The sequence below is a fragment of the Rhinatrema bivittatum genome, chromosome 6, assembly GCF_901001135.1.
Source record: "Rhinatrema bivittatum chromosome 6, aRhiBiv1.1, whole genome shotgun sequence".
Lineage (NCBI taxonomy): Eukaryota > Metazoa > Chordata > Amphibia > Gymnophiona > Rhinatrematidae > Rhinatrema > Rhinatrema bivittatum.
In genome coordinates, this window is record NC_042620.1 from 109,049,243 (window position 1) to 109,071,570 (window position 22,328).

At 42.4% G+C, this 22,328-nt stretch overlaps 1 protein-coding gene across 1 annotated transcript in view; it reads left to right on the forward strand.

The window, feature by feature from the left end:
- MYO3B (myosin IIIB) overlaps positions 1-17,152 on the forward strand; it is a 424,126-nt gene extending 406,974 nt beyond the window's left edge. The window contains exons 27-29 of the mRNA XM_029607903.1: positions 14,804-14,913; positions 15,276-15,322; positions 16,997-17,152. Coding sequence (XP_029463763.1) covers positions 14,804-14,913; positions 15,276-15,322; positions 16,997-17,132 — 293 coding nt within the window. The 3' untranslated portion in view covers positions 17,133-17,152. The remainder of the gene's footprint in view (positions 1-14,803; positions 14,914-15,275; positions 15,323-16,996) is intronic.
- The last annotated feature ends 5,176 nt before the right edge of the window (positions 17,153-22,328 follow it).

The following is a 22,328-nucleotide window of genomic DNA, read 5'->3' on the forward strand; positions in this document are numbered from 1 at the left end:
AGTTCCAGTGTCTCCATAAATAGGGCGTAAATTAGAGCACATTCAAACTGTGGTTGTGCTCCCTGCTTCCACTTATTCCACAGGTGCTGGTTTATCGGATTTAACAACAGACTGCATGACCAGCAGAGGCCATGCAAGCTTCCGCACCCCAATAACATATCTTTAAAAAAAAATGACAAACTTGTTTAATGAACTCGCAAAGATTTTGTGGATTCACAAATTAGTTAGGCCAAAACAGATGCAGAGTCTTCAAATTGATAAATCAATCTCAGAGTCTGAGTAGATTCATCTGATTTTTTATGTCTACAGTGGGCAGATTTGATATGGATTTTCATGAATCAGAAGTCCAAGGGTGCATGGAATCTGGTCAAATTTATCTCAGATGTAAAACACATTTTGGAAATTTGAGTTCAATGTAAAGCGTGCCTTTGCAAATTTTGTCTACTCCATGAAATACACCTTTCCAATTTTGTCCAATCTGGCCATACACAGAAGAAATTTGATTGAATTTAATACAACACCATTGGTAGAGCTAGGATTAAAAAAAAAAATGGGTCCAGATAGTGTGGTGTATCATCATCCCCCTACTCCTTCTCCACTCTCCCTCTCCTTTTCTGTTTCCTTTCTCACCTCCCTTCTTTTTTTGCATTTTCCCAGTTAATTTGCACCTATACTTGCCTTTTCTTTGTATCTAGCCCCTACCCCCATTCTTCTCTTTCTTCCCATCCACTCCCTCTGGTATCTCTCTTTCTCTCATTCCCCTTAAATTCATTTCTTCCTCCCTCTCCCCTTGTATCTCTATCATTTCCCTCCTTTCCCTGTTAGTCTTCTGCATCTCCATCTCCTCCTTCAAGTTCCTTTGTTTCATTGGACCCAGTACTATGAGCAGAGTAGTAGAAGGCCAGTGGGGTAGTGATGTGTGCTCCCTGCTCTTCTCCCATGGGGCACACATTCTATGTAATCAGGAAGCATAGGAGGAGAAGTCGCAGAGATTGGGAGTGCTGTGTCCCCATGCTGCCGAACCACCATCACTACCACCAATCCAGGGAGGAGGGGAGATGGAGGAAGGTAGGCCTTTTAAAGGTGGTAATGTTTGGTATGGTTTTTACCAAGGGGAAATCATGTTTTCTGGAGATGCATCATTGGCCACCCTACCATGAAGGCTACTAAACAGTTGTATTCCTATACTCCTATACCCCAACTCCATCCTCTAACATACATCCACTTACTGCCACCCACATATATATACCTCCACCCACACGGCCCTACACAACCCCCACCTGCCCCGCCACCTCCCATTTCTACACATACCTACACCCACACTTACATACTCTCAACAGCCCACACAATCCACCAGACACAAACCCACATACACCCAGTCTCACACACCTCCAGTCAACTTCCTCCCCAATGCACAACCTTCACCCACAAACCCATCCCCATACCCCCACACATAAAACACACACATACTCTCATACACCCTAGATACACATAACCCACACACCACACACACACATTCCCACTTCCACCCCCCATTATTCACACCTTGCATTCCAAGCACAGTTGTCACCCACACAAAGTTACCACACCCACATGCATATACCAGCCCACAGCACCATTTCGCTCATATAAACCCCACACAAACCCATCAATATACACACACTCTGCACCCTCTTGCATCCCCCACACTGCCACACTCTCAATACATACCCTCCCACACACACATGTCCCCACCACACTTCTATACACAAATTCCACACATATCACTCAATGCTGTCAAAAAGCACCTAAATCCTGTTGGTGCTATTTTATGGATGCACAGATTGAAAGTCCCTTTAAAGGACATACACATGGCAGTCCTCCTGTGAAGATTGTGAACTCTTTTTTTCCCAAACCCTGAAGATTTATACTTAATGAAGATCCAAAAATGCACATCTCCAAACAGTCATTTATTGTTTTCCAATATGCAAACAGACCTACTCCTGGTAACTCTGTTGGGATCTTCAGACTGAGCTGTGAAAGCAAGACACTTGCAGCTTAGCTTATAAACTCAGCCTGTTCCTTCTGACATGGAGCAATTTGGTCACCTAATCTAGTCCAAATATGTACAGACCTCTGCAACAGTGTGGTGACACCCTTGAAATTCTCTAGTCCCCATATTCAAACAATTGGCTTTTATTGGATTTAGAATACTTTGCACACCTGCCACTTGGGCACACAGAGTTGGTCAAGTAGTGCAGGCCACACAGTAAGTTGTGAATACCTTTGAAATCAGAACCATGTATATTGCAAATTATGGTATATATTTAGAATACATTGAGGCCTCTTTTATGTTGCTGAATCATGGCAAATTTTCAAATATATTGAGATATTTATTTGGCTCATGGCATTTTTTTCCCATCTGCATAAAACTTTATCTGGGTCAGCACATGGGATAATCAGTTCAGTCCCATGAGCATTTTCTCTGATGCATAAATTTGCAGACTTCTGAATTTCACAGAAAAGAGACAAAAATGAATAGTGTATGATAGGAGGATAGGCAAATTGCACTAAAGCTGCAAGATAGTGTTGTGCTTTGTTAATTATCCATTAAGGGGGTAGTTTTCAAACATCTGCAGTAGTTACAATGTCCATGGACTTGTGCCAGTTCTCAAAGTAAAGTACTACTTTCACTTTCCCTTGTAAAATCGCTGCAGGAGAAAGCACCCACGGAGATTTGCACCTGCTTTTTCTCCTGGTAATTTTTCTCTTCATAACAATGTGCATAGTTTTGAAAACTCAAAACTAGGTGTGTTCTTGCTTTCCCCTCCCTGGGAATGCCTCCATTTGATACCTTGTGGAATAAAGTGTTGACTTTTATCCACGGGAAGGGTAAATGGCTTTTGAAAATTGCCTTCTTTGAGGCTAATTCATACCTGTTCCATTATCCATTATTTGTATTCATTTCCTCTGTTCAGGTTGACAGTGAGTTGAGTGGGGTTAAGAGTACATAGTGTAACCTGAATTCTAACAAATGGCTCTGAACTAAAGTATATGGCTTTTTCAGCATTATACTCTCCTGCCATTGCACATCAGGCTAACTTCTTCCAGAGGATTGCCATACAGGGAAATGTGTCTCCCCTGAATGATACCACCAATATCTGGTTTCTCAGAGGGTAGTCACAAGCCAATGAAGAGTCTTTTGAGAAGAATAAAACATGCATGTATAATTCTCCTGTCACCTAAAGTTAGTCTTGAACACATGCAGTAAAATAGAACATATACTGTATGTACCTCGACCCAGATGGCTCCCCATGAGTTAACAACATTTCTTCTATGTGTGTTGTTAACTTCATAGGTAAAGAAGAATTTTTTTAATATAACCCTCTGTATTGTGATCCCCATGAGTTAAGGCACTCACACTCAATAATGCACTCAGATTTCCCAAACAGTCTCGAACTTGCTGGGCAGCATCAACTCTTTGGCCAATTCCTTGGCAAATAAAATCTCCCCTGGCAGGCCTTACAGTGCAAAAGGATCAGTATCTATTTGTACTTTGTGTGTTATGTATTAAATAGCTAGTCAGAAGGCAGGCAAAAAACAGGAGTTTGTGTGTGTGTTTGTCTTTCCCTCCCTCCCACCCACCCCTAGCTCATCCTTTGATTTATAGGCAGGTGACAATTTCACATTTAAAAAAAATCAGCCTTTTAACTTAAACTCAGGATTGCCTCAGGCCTTATCAAGAATTTAATCATCCCTGTGTAGGTCACTACCAGATAAATAGTGAATACACTTAAAAATGTAAAGGACCCTAATTGTATAGCAACCTAAACTTAACTAGGAACTGAACAAAATTACGATGAAGGCAACAGTCCAGCAGCAAGAAGAGGGCCTGCCACTATTTTGCATCAAGTATCACATGTATGATTTTTTTACCCGCTGCTGGAGAGGTTATATGTGAGCACCCAGTGCAAAGAGCTCCTGTCTCTCAGAGAATGAGTCCGATCTCTGGAGGCTAGAGTGCCAGATGTAGAGGAAATGAGGCAGACAGTGAGTTATATAGATGAGACCTTCAAGGACATACTAGCCAAGTCCCAACTCCAGTCTGGCAGCCCTGGTGCTGCCTTGGAGAAGGAAAGTCTTCTGGTTGGAGAGCAGGAAATGATCCTATAGCAAGAACCTGGTCTCCATGTACATTGTCCTCTCGCACTGAGGATGTGTCTGCCAGGGCTACTGCCCAGGAGTGAAGAGTTATATTGGCCATCATAGTTGGTGCTTTGATTATTAGGAATGTAGACAGCTGGGTGATTGGTGGGCATGAGGATCGCCTGGCAATATGCCTACTTGGTGCAAAGGTGGAAGACTTCATGCTTCACCTAGATAGGATTTTAGATAGTGGTGAGTAGGAGCCGGCTGTCGTGGTACATGAGGGCACTAACGACATAGGAAAATGTGGGAGGGAGGTTCTGGAAGCCAAATTTAGGCTCATGGGTGGAAAGCTGAAATCCATAACCTCCAGGGAAGCATTCTCTGAAATACTCACTGTTCCACGCGCAGGACCCCAAAGGCAAGCAGAGCTCCGGAGCCTCAATGCATGGATGAGGGATTCAGTTTTGTAAGGAACTGGGGAACCTTTTCTGGGAGGGGGAGTCTTTTCTGAAGGGATGGGCTCCACCTTAACCAGGGTAGAATCAAACTGCGCGCGCTAACCTTTAAAAAGGAGATAGAGCAGCTTTTAAACTAAACCAAAGGGGAAAGCCGACTCTCGCTCAGCAGCACATGGTTCAGAGGGAAGTATATTTGAAGGATACTAATAAAGCATTAGAGTTAGGGCATCCCAACAGAGAGGTTTGAATAATAAGAAAAGTAGTCCATGTGCCTATAAGTAAAGAATCAGTTGAGCTAAAAGATTCCAATTTATCCCTGTTTACTGAAAAGCAATGGGAGAGTTAGAGTGTATAGCAGTGAATGATGACATAGAATCAATTGGCATCTCAGAGACATGGTGGAAAGAGGATAACCAATGGGGTAGTGCTATACCAGGGTACAAATTATATCGCAATGATAGAGAGGAGCAACTTGGTGGTGGGGTGGTGCTTTATATTCGGGATGGCATAGAGTCAAACAGGATAAAGATCCTGCACAAGACTAACTGCACAATCAAATCTTTGTTGTAGAAATCCCTTTTGTGTTGGGGAAGATTATAGCAATACGAGTGTACTACCATTCACTTGGCCAAAATGATGAGACAGACAGTGAAATACTAAGAGAAATTAGGGTAGCTAACCAAATTGGTAGTGCAGTAATAATGGGAGATTTCAATTACCCCAGTATTGACTGGGTAAGTGTAAAATCAGGACATGCTAGACAGATAAAGTACCTGGATGGAATAAATGACAGTTTTATGGAGCAATTGGTTCAGAAACCGATGAGAGAGGGAGCAATTTTAGATCTAATTCTCATTGGAGCACAGGATTTGGTGAGAGAGGTAAAGGTGGTGGCGTCGTTTGGCAATAGTGATCACAATATGATCAGTTTTGAATTAATAATTGGAAGAGGGTCAGTAAGTAAATCTAGCACTAAACTTTCAAAAGGGAAACTTTAATAAAATGAGAAAAAAAGTTTAAAAAAAAAAGGAAAAGTGCAGCTGCAAAGGTTAAGAGTGTGCAACAGGCGTGGACATTGTTTAAAAATACAATCTTAGAAGCGCAGTCCGTATGTATTCTATGTATTAAGAAAGGTGGAAGGAAGGCCAAACGATTGCCGGCATGGTTAAAAAGTGAGGTAAAAGAGGATATTTTAGCCAAAAGATCTTCATTCAAAAATTGGAAGAAGGATCCATCAGAAGAAAATAGGATAAAACGTAAGCATTGGCAAGTTAAATGTAAGACATTGATAAGACAGGCTAAGAGAGAATTTGAAAAGAAGTTTGCCATAGAGGCAAAAACTCATAATAAAAATGTTTTAAAATATATCCGAAGCAGAAAGTCTTCAAGGGAGAAGGTTGGACCATTAGATGATCGAGAGGTTAAAGGGGCACTTAGGGAAGTTAAGGCCATCACAGAAAGACTAAACAAATTATTTGCTTTCGTGTTTACTGTAGAGGACGTTGGGGGCGATACTCATTCCGGAGACAGTTTTCAAGGGTTACAATTCAGATGAACTGAACCAAATCACGGTGAACCTGGAAGATGTCGTAGGCAAGATTGACAAACTGAAGAGTAATAAATCACCCGGACTGGATGCTATATACCCCAGGATTCTGAAAGAACTAAAAAATGAAATTTCAGACTTATAACAATTAATTAACAACCTATCATTAAAATCATCCATTGTACCTGAAGACTGGAAGTGGCCAATGTATTTCTGATATTTAAAAAGGGCTCCAGGGGTGATCTGGGAAACTATAGACCAGTTAGCCTGACTTAGTGCTGGGAAAAATCATGGAAACTGTGATAAAGACTAAAATCACAAAACATTTAGGAAGACATAGTTTAATGGGAATCAGTCAGAATGAATTTACCCAAGGAAAGTCTTGCTTCACAAATCTCCTATATTTGTTTGAAAGGGTGAATAAACATGTGGACAAAGGTGAACCGATAGATATGGTGTATTTGGATTTTCAGGAGGCATTTGACAAAGTCCCTCATGAGAGGCTTCTAAAAAAACTAAAAAGTCATGTGATAGGAGGCGATGTCCTTTTGTTGATTACAAACTGGTTAAAAAACAGGAAACAAAGGGTAGGATTAAATTATCTGTTTTCTCGGTGGAAACAGGTAAACAGTGGAGTGCCTCAGGGATCTGTACATGGACCAGTGCTTTTTAATATATTTATAAATGATCTGGAAAGGGGTACGACAAGTGATGTGATCAAATTTGCGGATGACACAAAATTATGCAATGTTGTTAAATCTCAAGCAGATTGTGATAAATTGCAGGAGGACCTTGTGAGACTGGAAGATTGGGCTTCCAAATGACAGATGAAATGTAATGTGAACAAGTGCAAGGTATTGCATATAGTGAAAAATAACCCTTGCTGTAGTTACACAATATTAGGTTCCATCTTAGGAGTAAGCAACCAGGAAAGATATCTAGGCGTCATAGTGGATAATACATTGAAATCATAGGCTCAGTGTGCTGTGGCAGTCAAAAAAGCAAACAGAATGTTAGGAATTATTAGGAAGGGAATGGATGTCATAATGCCGCTGTATTGTTTGTTTCATGGTGAGACCGCACCTTGAATACTGTGTGCAATTCTGGTCGCTGCATCTCAAAAAAGATATAGTTGCACTGAAGAAAGTGCAGAGAAGGGCAACCAAAATGATAAGGGGCATGGAACGGCTCTCCTATGAGGAAAGGCTAATGAGGTTAGGGCTATTCAGCTTAAAGAAGAGATGGCTGCAGGGAGAATATTATAGAGGTCTACAAAATCATGAAAGGTTAATGTAAATCAGTTATTTATTTTCTTAGATAATAGAAGGACTGAGGGCCCTCCATGAAGTTAGGAAGTAGTTCATTTAAAACAAATCAGAGACAATTCTTTTTCTCTCAACACATAGTTAAGCTCTAGAATTCATTGCCAGGGGATGTGGTTACAGTAGTTAGTGTAACTGGGTTTAAAAAAGGTTTGCATAAGTTCCTAGAGGAGAAGTCCATAAAGTGATATTAATCAATAAGGAATTGTAGATTTGGATCTATTTAATGTTTGGGTACTTGCCAGCTTCTTGTGACTTGGATTGGCCACTGTTGGACCCTTGGTCTGACGCAGTATAGCATATCTTATATTCTTATGTTCTTATGTTCACTCATAGCCAATTTGAGTCATGGCATCCTCAACCCTCAGTTATACTCTTCCACATATCCAATAAGTAGTTAGACTCTCCTTATGAGTCGCCATCATATCTCTTTGCTGAAATGCTGTGCACTTGAGATGCAGTGCCCAATAGGGATGTGAATCGTTTTAGGACGATTAAAATTATCGTCCGATAATTTTAATATCGTCTTAAACCGTTATGGAACACAATACAATACAGATTCTAACGATTTATCGTTATAAATCGTTAGAATCATGAGCCGGCACACTAAAACCCCCTAAAACCCACCCCCGACCCTTTAAATTAAATCCCCCACCCTCCCGAACCCCCCCAAATAACTTAAATAACCTGCGGGTCCAGCGGCGGTCCGGAACGGCAGCGGTCCGGAACGGGCTCCTGCTCCTGCATCTTGTCGTCTTCGGCCGGCGCCATTTTCCAAAATGGCGCCGAAAAATGGCGGCGGCCATAGACGAAAAAGATTGGACGGCAGGAGGTCCTTCCAGACCCCCGCTGGACTTTTGGCAAGTCTCGTGGGGGTCAGGAGGCCCCCCACAAGCTGGCCAAAAGTTCCTGGAGGTCCAGCGGGGGTCAGGGAGCGATTTCCAGCCGCGAATCGTTTTCGTACGGAAAATGGCGCCGGCAGGAGATCGACTGCAGGAGGTCGTTCAGCGAGGGTTCCGGCGCCTCGCTGAACGACCTCCTGCAGTCGATCTCCTGCCGGCGCCATTTTCCGTACGAAAACGATTCGCGGCGGGAAATCGCTCCCTGACCCCCGCTGGACCTCCAGGAACTTTTGGCCAGCTTGTGGGGGGCCTCCTGACCCCCACGAGACTTGCCAAAAGTCCAGCGGGGGTCCGGAAGGACCTCCTGCCGTCCAATCTTTTTCGTCTATGGCCGCCGCCATTTTTCGGCGCCATTTTGGAAAATGGCGCCGGCCGAAGACGACAAGATGCAGGAGCAGGAGCCCGTTCCGGACCGCTGCCGTTCCGGACCGCCGCTGGACCCGCAGGTTATTTAAGTTATTTGGGGGTGGGGGATTTAATTTAAAGGGTCGGGGGTGGGTTTTAGGGGGTTTTAATGTGCCGGTTTTTCGATTTTTCGATTTTTCGATTTTTTTAACGATTTTTCACGATATTTTACCCCCCCAAACGGCAACAATACGATTCCCTCCCCCTCCCAGCCGAAATCGATCGTTAAGACGATCGAGGACACGATTCACATCCCTAGTGCCCAATGGCAGATGGGAACACTATCAGTTCTTTTGCTACTTGCTAGGCCCGCTGACACAGCCTACTCACTCAAATTCTCCCGGTCTAAGCCAAAACACAGAGCAAAGTGGAGGAAAGCCAACTTGCTTCTTCTCTCATGCATTCTGGAGTGTGAACAATATGCACAAGGCTTCTTGTGCATCACTCTACTCTTGTAAGATCCTGTTTGGTGATGATGGAATGTTGCTCTCCATAACGTCAAATGCATGTGCACAACTTCCTTCTTCTCCTTGATTTTGCATGCTTTGCCCTCCATCTTGTCTCCTCGGCAGGAACAGTGGCCATTTTATGTCTCTAAGTTGTACTGTGCTCAGTTTTCTTCAGGATCGCACAGTAACTCTGGAGCTCCCAAACATCAAATTATGCAGTAATTCCATTTGAAATTAAGTCTCTATCACTGTCAAGCCCCATGACTGGTGCCATTTTGTGTAACCTTGACTCAGATGGCTCCCTATGAGTTGAGGCACTTGCACTTGATACTGAGGCTGAGTTACTTCTACCACAAAGTTTTTCCTCTTCTGGCTCCCTGGCTGGAGGGTCCTCCAATAGGAGAAGACAGAGAATAAACCTCCAGGACCCTAGGCATTCTATATGTCTATCTCCATGTACACAAAAACCAGAAGGATATGTCAATATTATTCCAGCATCAAGTCTTTACTAAAGCTCATGTTTAGTATGAATGATCTGACATCAATTACACTTACTCATTGGTAAGTTTATTATCCAGTAATAAATACTAACTAGTAACTGTGTGGTCCCTCTTCTTTGTTACTGGGGTACCCATTATTTCCCTCTTTCCTGCTTTTCTGCCATTACTGGGTACCAGATGGGTATCTTCTTTTTTTCAGGGTTTTGCCATATGGCTCACTCTGACCGAGAGAACCAGATGGGAAATAAACTATTTTCCAAATAAAGGGATAAAGAAAGTGTGGAAAAAGCCCTTTCAACTGGAGTTCCAAAGTGAAGAATTTTCTCTAACCCCCAAAGGGTAAATCAGTTAGAAAGTGTCTCGAATTTCCAAAACTTCCAGTCAGACTGAATTGGGCCTAGGGCTTGTCTAGTAAAAAGTGACTTGACAAGAAATTCTCCTCTCCCTTACACTTTCAACTCAAAAATACAGAACTACTTTAGAGTCTCTATCTACTGTAGACATAGGAAACTATCATTGCAGTAATCTCACATAGGAGTGCTGTGGCATAGATAGTATGTGTTCCTTTCTCCTTACCCAACAGCATAACCCTTCTACAAGGTCAAAGCTTAGTAAATATCTCAGGGGGGCCCTACATATGTATACGATATAATAGCTTGCTTACAATCAAGGGTGCATTATCAGTCTTATGGCAATTCATAGGTTTTTTGCAGGGAATGATAAATATTTTTGTTTACTGTCAAATGCTCCACCCCACAAAAGAATGAGGTTGGTTTGTTTTTTTTTGGAGACCATGAGTATGATATATGTGATGTACATGCTTGATTCGTTTTCAACGAATGCGCAATCCACAACTAATAGGTCCCTTTTCGTTGCATTCATGGGTCCGCGAAACGCATGGCGAACCCCCACGAATGCAACATATCATGTTTCATTCTTTTGGTTCGTGGTGTTTTAGTGGCCGTTTGAAATAGAAGGCCATTTGAGAGTATCCACCAGGGGCGGATTGGCCTATCGGGGGATTAGGCTTCCCCCGATTGGCTGGACTAGCTGATCACGTGGCCTCCTCTGCTCCTGCTCACATTTGAGGGCACCAGGCCGAAGAAATGAAGACAGGCACAGCCAGCCGCCGCCAGAGAAATGAAGACCGATGCAGCCAGCCGCCACCGGAGAAATGAAGACCGGCACAGCCAGCCGCCACCGGAGAGCATGCCAGCGTGGCCGAAGAAAAGAAGATCGGCACAGCCAGCTGCCACTGGAGAGCAGGCTGGTGGGACCGAAGAAAAGAAGATGGGTGCAGCCAGTCGCCGCCCGAGACCAAGCCGGCGGGGCCGAAGAAAAGAAAATCGGCACAGCCAGCCACAACCAGAGAGCATGCCGGCGGGGCCAAAGAAAAGAAGATCGGCGCTGCTAGTCGCCGCCGGAGACGAGCTGTTCAGCTGGGGGCCTTTGTGTGTATATGTATTTGAGATCGGAAGGGTGCTTCTGTGTATGTGTATGTGAGAAAGGAATGGTGCTTCTGTGTGGTGTATGTGAGAAAGAAATGGTGCTTCTATGTGTGTATGTGGTGTGAATGTGAGAAAGGCATGATGCTTCTGTGTGTGAGACAGGCAAGGTGCTTCATGTATGTGAGATAGGGAGGGTGCTTCTGTATGTGTGTGGTGTATATGTGAGTCAGGGAGGGTGCTTGTGTGTGTCAATGTGTGTGTGCAAGAGAGAGATGGAGTATGTTTTTGGCTGGCTTGTGGCTGTGAGAGAGGGCATGTGTGTGATTGAGCCTGTTTGTAAGTGAGATAGAACATGTGTGTGATTGAACGCTTGTATGTAATTGAAATAGAGAGAGCATGTGTGTGATTGAAAGCCTGTGTGTAAGTAAGAGAGCGAGAACATTGTGTGATTGAGAGAGACTGGCCAGAGAGGTGACGTGTGTATGTGTGTGAGAGACTGATCAGGGAGATGACTGGTGTGTGTGTGTGTATGAGAGAGAGAGACCAGGGTTGGGAAGATGATTGGTGTGCGAGAGACAGAAACTGGTCCTGAGGGTGTGACTGGTGTGTGTGTGTGAGAGACAGAAGAGACTGGTTGTGGTCCCTAAGGAAGAGGACCATGAGGACAGCTTCAGCAGCTACTGCTGCTTCTGGGGTGGCCTGCAAGGGAAGGAGTAGGAGAACTGCTAGAGAGGGTAAGTAAAGGTGGCTTTTTAAGTTCATTTTCTTGATTGACTACCATTTTAATTATTGGATAGTGTGTGATGCTGTTTGAAAAATTTTATTGGTGTTTGGTAAAGCTTTTCAAAATTTGCATGAGTCTTTAATTATTGGATATTCTATTCATCAGCTGTTTTGAAATTATTTTATTAGTATGATTTTACTATTATGATTAATGATTTATATATCTTGATTTTATTGATTGTTTCATGAGGAATGGTGACATTTTTGTTTTTCCATTGTTGCACTGTATAGAGTCTGGCGTGATGCGTTTTACAGTTCAGTTTTTGTCTGCACATTTCTATTTATACTTTTTGTGGCTTTATTCTGTATTTGGTGAGGGTTTGTGTTCTGCATGCAAAGACTGAGATGAAGCATTCTTTTAATATGTGGTTTCTCTGTAGGGATCTATAGTAGCTTTGCCTGTTCTGTTTTCCTGATAGGAGGTGTATTGATATTTTAGATTCTGGTGTAATATTTGTGGTATTCTTTTTCATAGGTAGGGTTGTTATTCTTTGAGTGTTGGCAGATAGTATTGTGTTGATACGGGAGGACCATGCCGAAATATATCACAATAGGTATGATGCCATATGAATTCCAAGATGCAAAGTTTTCATGTTGGCATCACAACAGTGATGCCAACATCACAACAGTGCATGAAATTATCACAATAATGTATGTATTAATTTTACCTCAGAATGTCACTTTTCATGTAAAATATATGTTAAATGCATAATTTAAAATTGTGTATGGGGAGGTGGGGGTAGGGTGCCAGGATGTAAGGTTTGCCTAGGGTGCCTAATACCCTTGCACTGGCCCTGTGCACAGCAGCAACGCTCCACCCCACCCAGGCACAGTTCATGTTTCAGATCCTAGCACACATGTTAGACTCCTTGGTCCGTGTTTCAAGACGGGTCGGGTAGACAGTACGCCCCAGTTAACAGTCGCGCTGCATGCTGAGCCTCGTCTTGTCTTGCCTCCTTGTCTTTCCCCTATCAACACCACAGCGACCTGACTACCTCCACTCTGCCAGCCTGTCTTGCCCCTATCAAAACCACAGCGACCTGACTACCTCAGCTCTGCCAGCCTGACTAGCCCCCTATCAAAACCACAGGGACCAGACTACCTCTGCTCTGCCATCCTGTCTTGCACCTATCAACTTTCTGCCACTCTGCCTTGCTGACATACACCAGACGATTCTACTCCTTGTGGTGTTCTTGCCACTATCATGGTTCCTCAGTGTGTTGATGCTAGTCTTTCTGCTGCTTTGTCCCTTTATGGGCACCTTGTGTTTTTTTCTTACACCCATTCTGCTTGCTGCTGCTTTGCACCTCTGTTAAATCACTCTTGCCACTCCTGGTAGCCCTTTGCCCCTTTACAGTGCCTTAGGCTATTCATGCCACTTTGGTGCCACTTTGCCACAGTCTAAGTACCTTGGAGTACTTTTCTCATTCTGATGATTGTTCCCCAGAAGTTTCATCAGAATTGATAAGAAAACCCCAATTCTGCAGCCAAAAATAGGCTGCAAATACTTCCCCGTTGATTTTAATGGCAAAACGAATGAAACTAATGAACAAATTGGTTTTTCCCCCTATGAAACTAATAAAACGGATTTGGGTCGCAGCAAAACAAAAACAAAACAAATTTTTTCTTTCTGCACATCCCTAATCTTGATAGAAATTACATGCTGATGTAGATGATGTTTATGGGATAAAGAGGAATATGTCTTACAAAATTACCATGAAAAGTAGTAATAATAATATTATACATATGTTACAAAGCATTTTGTTAAAACAACTATGCTTTGCACAGCTTAAAGTCATACCATCTCAGAGATATTCCCAGTGCCACTAGTGGGATATCCCTACAACAGTGGCCTGGGTGAGCCTGTGCTTGTTTGGTTAGGCCTGGCTAGAGCCTCCAGTGGGAAGACCAGATGCTGTGGGCTGCAGAAGGCAATGACAAACCCCTGTACACAAGAATGTCCCATGCACCATGGTGGGGCACTACAGATGGGGCTGTGTATGAGGCAGACAGGGCAGTCTTCTCTAGGCAGCTGCTGTGCTGGAGATTTCAGTTCCTTTTAGAAGTCAAATCCGTGTTAGTCACTGATGGAGTCTATGCCAAGTCTGAGTCTGGCTGAATATTCCTTGTCTCATAGTACAATATATGACGCTATTGCTACAAAAAAATGTATGTTTAAAAATATGTGTTTGTGCTTTGCTCCAAGCAAGAGTTTACATAAACCTAAAATCCTGTAAGTTGTGATACCATTTATTGGATCAAAAAATATAAAAGATGTTTAGTTTGTGAGCTTTCAAGACCACACAAATCCCTATTTCAGATATCACATTTTTTCAGGTAAATTAGCATTTTTCATATGGTGAGGACAGCAATCAACAGATTTTGAAGGGGACCTTGGAAAGGGAAGTGTATGATTGGCGCTAGGGATGTGCAACCTTTGTGGTTGCACAGGGTGCCACTGCTTTCAGAGACCTATGTCAGCAGCAACTTGGAAGGGGCACTGCCACGCATAGCGCTTTGAGGAGAGGGGGCGGCCCTCCGGTCACGCACAGGGGGCCGCCAGTGCTAAAGCTGACCCTGTACAGAGAAGCAAGGGGTGGAGAATTATATGAGAAACATGCTTCTTTTATTTATATAAAATCTGCTTCTCTCAGCACTGCAGACATCTGAAAAAAGTAACTTTGAGGCTCTGAAAGCTTACACACAGCAACATCTCTGTATAATTTCTTTCTGTTGGGGCAATAGAAGATATCATAACTGTCAAAGCCTAGTGCAAAGCACAGCATGCTGAGAGCTGTATCATACCTGGCCGGGGGGGTTCAGTTACTGACAGACTTAACACTCTATAATATTATCTTGCAGCCGCTTCAGATGGCTCTCCTGAGCAGAAGCTGAGAACACCGCGGCGCAGATGTCAGCAGGCAAAACTGCTGAACAGCCCCGAGGACAGCATGTACTATAACCAGCTCAATGTGAGTTCAGTAACACAGTGCTTGCTAGGCAGGCTTTTGTCTCCTGCTAATCATTCTGTTATTAATACCTGTCCCAGCCCCACCCCCATGCTCTTCAGCTCCAGCCCCCCAAACATGTGCTCCTGCTCTTTATCTCTCGCTTTCATGTCAGGATGTCTGCCTTCACGGTGAATAATTGATGTGGTTTATCAAAGGCGAGCAAGAAGCATGCTTCATCAGGCTCACTTCAGTCCTTTGATCAAAAAAATTATGCTGTGACTTCTGATATTATCAGCATCTGCTCGCGTTCAACCCCAAATCACTTTGAATTAAAAATTAACGACTTGCTTTGCTTTGACTGTGTGTTTTGGCCTTGTCTGCAGGGAACTCTTGGATATCAGGGGAGCAAGAGGAAGCCAAGAAAACTTGGGTAAATATCTGTCTTCCTAGCGCTGAGAAACGGCAAACGAGAGAATCTCTTTGTGAAATTGTAGCATGGGAGTAGTTTTCTAGATATACTCCCAGAAATTTAGGATTAAAATATCTCAGCATATTGATCAGGTAACAAATTTTCCAGTCGCAAAATAAAGTATGCCCATTACTGCGTATTATCAGACTGACTGCTCTGTGGGCTAATTAAAATTCTGCCACAGAGCAAGTACTGCAGACCTAAACATAAGAATGATAACTTATCACAAGAAACAAAGACTAAGGAACATCTGCAAAATGGCTCTGTCTGGTTGGACAGCTTAGGTGTTTTTGAGTGTATTTCCAAAAGGGTTGGTCCCATGAATGACAAAATCCTTTTGATAGCTGTGGACATTTCAATCCATCTTCAGCTGTAACTATGTGCCCTAAATATTATGTTATCACTGCCTTTATACTGTCATTCATTGATTCTTCATGGTGACAGTAGCCCCCTGCAAGCACTATAAAAGTGGTGGAACGCACACTGCAAACAGAATAAATCAAAGCATCCCTGCATATTCATGGTGGATATCCTGAAAACCTGATTGGCTAGGGGATGCCCAAGACAGGTTTGGGAAGCCTGGAGTAAATGAAAGCTGCCACAATAAACATCATAATCAGTGGAAAATATAGGGGGCCATTTTGAATAGCTCGCAATGGTAGAAATGTACGCAGGTACTTCTAGCATATGTACATCAGAGGCAATTTAAAAAACTGTTTACAACGTACACATGCTAAATGTGCCCAAATACATATGCATCTGGTACTGGCACAAGCAGCCGCTGCACTTGGGGAGAAATAGTGATCGTAATAAAGCTGTGAGTAATGCACCAGTGTTCCTTCCAGAACCCTATGACATAGTTGCTAAATCCATTCCCCAAATGTCAACTATAAAGATGACGATGATGTCCTGCCCCCCCCCCACCCCCCCACCACCACCACCAAGGGACTGTGGATGCTGCTTCTGCCAGCTAGAGTGGGCAGAAAACCTAATCAAAGGAGCCTCTGTGTGGCAACGCACAGCAGACTGGTCTTTCCCTGGTATTTTTACGTTCAGACCATAAAATGTGCATATTTGCAAAATCTATTGTTTGTAAACTTTAAGGAGAGGATTTTTATACTAAAGTTTAAATTTGTTTCCACAGCTTTTCCCTAGTTTATAAAAAAAGAAAAAAAGAAAAGGAAAACATGTGTTGGTATAGGGGTTGTAAAAGCCATGATGAAGGTCAATTTCCTTTTATCTGTTTCATCAAAAAAAAATGTTCCTATCTAATCTTATGATAGAATATATCTGTAAAAGTGAGCATGCTTTGCTAGATTTCCATGCAGCCCTGGTTTGTACCACTCTTGCTTTGGCAGCAAAAATGTTTACAAATCATTTTTTAAGGGGATTTCCAATTTCTCTCTGACAAATGGTCTCTTGTCCTCAGAAGCTCAATAAATCTGTTTAGTCTATAAGATGCCACCAGCTTCTTGTTACTACAAGAAAGTAATTTCTCACGTTATCGCTGAACATCTGCTCCATATATGTACTTTAACAAACGTGGAGTACCTTGACTACAGATGTCATGCACCTGAGATTTATTTGGGTTTTGTTTTGATACTTCACATTAATGCTTCATCTTTGTTGTCCTAGCCAAATAAAAGTGCTGGATGGAGAAGATGAGTATTACAAAGCATTATCAGCAGTGGACTCCATCCCGGAGGAAGACAATTCATTCAGCATTTCCCCTCCTCCTCCTTCCGTGGGTTTATCTTTTACCCAGAGCTGAACTTCAGAGCTCCCATCTGTTCTTATTCCGGTAAGAGAAGCATGAACTCTGCTTCTAATACTAGTTTGAAGTGATGAGGATAAATATGGAATACGAATCCAAACATTACTGCCCCCTTTATACAGGGTGGTCCATGGAAAAGTAGCCTGCCTCCAATACCATTCAGGTACAGGGCCCACCCTGTACCTGAATGCTTTAATAAAAAAATAAATCTCTCTGGCCCATCACTTCGGAAATCGAGGCACTAGAGTTTTTATTATTATTCAGCAGCACATACTGGATTTTTAAAAAAGCAATGTTTAGCATGGGATGTACTTGTCTTCTGCATCGAAATATGATGATAGATGAAAGCCCACTTACAGAAATCCTACATTTCCACTCTGTGCATGTTGTCTTGTCTCTGGAGACCTTTTGAACAGGTACCTGCATTCTCTTGTCACTAATGATTCAATTATGCTTTCATTTTCCCCTCTTAGTCTTACTGGGAATTTTCTGCAGTGGACAATAAATGGCACACATATTTTCTTTGCTTTGTGAGTCTTGCTCCTCTAATGTCTTTTCTTGTCTTCTTAATCACTTTCCTTTCCCAGTCCCATTGCCTTTATCTCTAGCATTTCTCTCCTGTCTCAAGTCTCAGCTTCTTTTCGTCTCTTTTTTTCTTCACTGTCTACCTTCTCTTTGATTCACTTTATCTATCCTTCAATACTACTCTTGCTAATATCAGATCTCACTGTTTCCAAACTCATTCATTCATCTGCTGAGCAGCCATACCCCTTCTCCATTGTTACCTGTTTCCTATGTCACCCTTCTATTCCCATTCTTCCTTGCTTGCTCCTTCAGCCAAAGGATTTCAGGTATTTATCACAGCTTTCCTCCTTCCCAGCTGTCTTCTCAGTCTCTATCTGTCTCCTTTTCTCAACCTCCTCCTCCCCAACCCACTTCCTTCTTCTTTGCCTTTTCACCTCTCTTCCTTTAAAACAGATCTAATGTCATCCTCACCTATTACCTTTCTTTTAGACTCTCCTCCCTTTCATCCATTAGCTACTTAATTCCTCCATCCTATCTGGCTTCATCCCTGTCATTGTCTGTTTTATTCTAAATAAACCCTCCCTTGACCCCTGTTCTCTCATAAATTATAGGCCCATTTCCCTCCCTCTCTTTCTTTCTAAAGTCTTGGAATAGGAAGCCAACCACTGGACTGTGGACTATCATCACATTCTCTGGACCGCATTTAGTCTTGATTTTGACCTCTTCACCCCACTGAAACTGCCCTTGTTCACATTTTGGGTGATCTCCATATAACTTCCTCTTCATATTGCTCACTTACCCTGGTACTCTTTAATCTCTGTGCGCCCTTTTACACAGTTGGCCATTAAATACTCCTCTCTATGCTGGTTTCCTTGAACTTCAGACATTTTGCTTATATCTTATATTCCTTTTTCTTCTTGTCTGTCTCAATGTTCTTTTAGTTCTGGTTAATAATTCTCTTCTGTATCCTTGCTCTGTGAGGGTATCTTTCCGGGTTCTGTCCTCAGATCTCTACTATTTTCAGTTTATACTCACTCTGCTGGTCTTGTTATATTCTCTTTTGTCTGTTCCTGCCCCTCTTGCTAACAACATACTGCTTCTCTCGCCTTTCCTGTTTGGTCTCTTTTTGGCTATCTTCCTGCCTCGCTAATATTTTCTCCAGAATGAAATCCCATTTCCGAATGTTTTATCTTTATAAAACCAAGATTCTCTTTTTTTCCAACTAACCTCTTACTCCTTAGCTTTCCTTAGGAATTTTCATTATTGATTACGCTTGCTTCTCTTCTTTGATGCTGCCAAATATCTGAGCATAACACACCATTCCACCAGCATTTCAGCACCATTTGCTCTTCCCTCTGCTTTCAGCTTTACAACATTTGCAGAATCAGAGCTTCTCTCGTCTTTGAGTCCTGCTCTGTTCCAGAACTGAAGGACTCTGTTCATCTCATGCTCAGACTATTGTAATTCTCTACTGTCAGGCCTCCCTGACTCTACACCTCCACCCATTACAATTTCTCCAAAATGCTGCTGCTTGCCTGTGCTGCTGCTTCTCTCACTTTTCAAACACTATGCCCTTGATGCTTTCCCTGCATTGGATTCCTGTTAATTGCAGGGTTATGCACAAACTCTTAACCCTCAACTATAATGCATCCATGTTCTTGCCTCCCTTCTGCCCCATGTCCCAAGCCTTTGTCTTTTCCTCCAACATTACTAACCCATTCACTCCCTCCACTCCAAGGCCTATACTTCACTCAGTATCACATCTACCCAACAGCTGTTTTCCAGTTTCTGAGCGTTCCTGCTGTTTGGACCTTCTACCTGAAAAAAATCTTTCCACTCCCCAAAATCCAAAATACTACCTTCCATTCTGTCTTCTGTTTCAAATCAAAGTCTCATGTCTTCCATGTTGCCTCACCATACTCCTGGTGCCTCTATTCTCACCTTAGTCAGATAACAAGTGGTCTTCCAAATGGGTATTATTTCAAAAGGATTCGTTTTCTTCTCTCTTCTTCCTTCAGTTCTGGATTTAATGCAAGAGAGGAAAGTAAGAAAGACTGAGGATCCTGATTGTTAGACCACAAAATTGATTTGGGAGGGGAAAACATTCAGAGCCTAGATATACTACCATCAGCAGGACAATACAGATTGTTTAATAACCACTGTTATTGTTTAAAGGCAAATTTATTCCTTCTATTTAAATGTATAAGAAAACTTACATCTTTTGAAGTGGTGCTTCTTGGCAGTGGAAATTATGATACAAACATATTTATTAAAATGTACTAACATCCATTTGTGTGGGCTAATGTGCATTGTTTGTAATTAGGCCCCACTGAGTTTGCTAGGGGGTCTATTGTTAAACAACCAGCATTAAAGTATTATGCATTTTAGTAAATATGGCCCATAATTTGCACATATGTTTATAAACTTAGAATTTGACAGCAGATAAGGATAGTAAGGACCATCTAGTCTGCCCAGTTTCTTTCTTGTTAGACTACCATAGACCCTACTTGATCTGTGGTTTTTGCTTTCACAACTACACAACTAAGGAACTGAGTCACTAAAGGCTGCTATCATTAATAGCTCTTTAGTTATTGTCATCCTGTTTACAAACAAACATTAAATTCACCAAGGCCATGGGTTCATTTTTACTAGTTAAAATCCAGTCCTTGGAAGTACCCTAGCAGTCTGGTTCTTTGGTTGTCCATGATAAATATGCATCTCATCATCATCATTTATTTATTTATTGCATGCTTTTCCAGCTAGAGAACTCAAACTATGTATCAGCAGGGCAACGTTTATATTCTTGATATCTTACTAAATAAAAAGGCACAGAGATCATCACAGGGATATGTCATATGTCAGGGGAAATACATTAGGGAGCTACTTAAGGCACTGCAAATTAGAGCAAAAGAAATAAGGCACTTGTGAGACAGAAAGCATATGGTATGCTAGGATGATTGGCTTATGTGTGTTCAGTGGGCTTTGAAAATGGGAATGCCTGCAGTAGTTTAATGATCAGGGAGCATGGCTTGAGAAGTGGGTCAGCTTAGGTTTGTGGCCCAAAAGCTGCCTCAAAGAGCCATGTTTTTAATAGTTTCCTGAAGGTTAACAGTCATGGGGCTAGTTTGATGTTGAGTGGCAAAATATTCCAGACGTTTGGGGCTGGACCAGAGAATGCTTTCTCTCTGAGGATTCTGAGGTGCAGTTCCTTAGGAGAAGGCATAAATGGGCTTATGTCCAGGAGTGCAGAGAGAGGGACAATGCCAGGCCCAGATTTATGAATAGGCAATTGCCGCCAGTGCCAAATTTTGATAAATGCTACAACATTGCTGCTGCTCCTGTGCCCCTATCTTGGCCTGCCTCTGAGCCCCAGTGGCACTTCCCTCCAGCAGCATCAGCAGCAACAAATTTACAAAGGAAATTCAGCGGGGGGGTTGGGCGCCTCCAACCACCTGTCACATACTCAAGACCTTGTGGCAGTCACGCCCCCTTCACAAAAGTTTCCATAGTAACAAGAAGCCTGTTGGGAGGAGGGGAGTCGGGCACCACAGGGCTTCAAGCAAATTTGTGAAGTTGCTGCTGCTGCTGCTGGAGCGCAGTGTAGCTGTGACTGGAAGTAAGGGGAAGGACCAGGGAGCAGAGGAAATGGACAAGGGCAATCATGTAGGGATATGCATTTATTTAATTCATATTTGATTTTAACATGCACTCATTTTTTTTTATTTAGTGCATACTACATCAAAACAAAAATTAACAAATATGAAAAAAAGCAATATGAATACAAATCTAAAATAAATATGAAAAAAATTGATGAAAACTTTCCAGCTGCATGTCCCTATCTGTGTATGTAAGTTCCTGTTAGTGAGAGCCTGTGTGTATGTGTGTCTATGAAAGAGAGAAAGGGGGTGTGAGTGCTTCTTTGCAATGTGTATGTGAGAGAGCCTGTATGCATATGTGTGTGAGAGGGAGGATGTGTGAAAGAGCATTTATGCGTGTGTGATGTCTGCATATGTGTGACGGCATGTGAAAGAGCCTGTATGCATGTGTGAGTGTTTGTGTGTGTGTGTGTGTGAGTGTATGTGAGAGAGAGAGAGAGAGAGAAAGGGTAAGAGTGAGAGCCTGTATGTATATGTAAGTGTGAGAATCAGGGAGTGTTTGTAAGTGCCTGTGTGCATATGTTTGTGTGTGTGACAGAGAGAGGGTGTGAATGAGTACCTAGGTACATGTGTATGTATGAGAGAGAGCCTCTATGGATGTGGAGGGTGTGTGTGAAAGGGAGGTGTTGTGTATGGGAGCCTGTATGCAAGTGTGAGAGAGGGTTTGTGTGAGAGCCTGTGTGCATGTGTGAGTGTGTATGTGTGGGAGAGGGAGAGGGTGTATGTGAGAGCCTGTGTGCATGTTTATGCAGGTGTTATTTGATATGTTTGTTGTTTTGAAATATTTTATTGATTTTTGAGAACGTTTTAAAAACAATTGAGTTTAATAATTGAATGATGTTCTATCCATCAGCTGTTCTGAAATATTAATTCTTTCTATTAGTGTAGTTTTACTATTATGATTGATGTGTTATATTTCTTGATTTTATTATTGTTTTATGAGGAATGATGATGTTTCTATTTTTCCATCATTACAGTGCATATAGAGACTGGTTTCTTGTGGTTTCCAGTT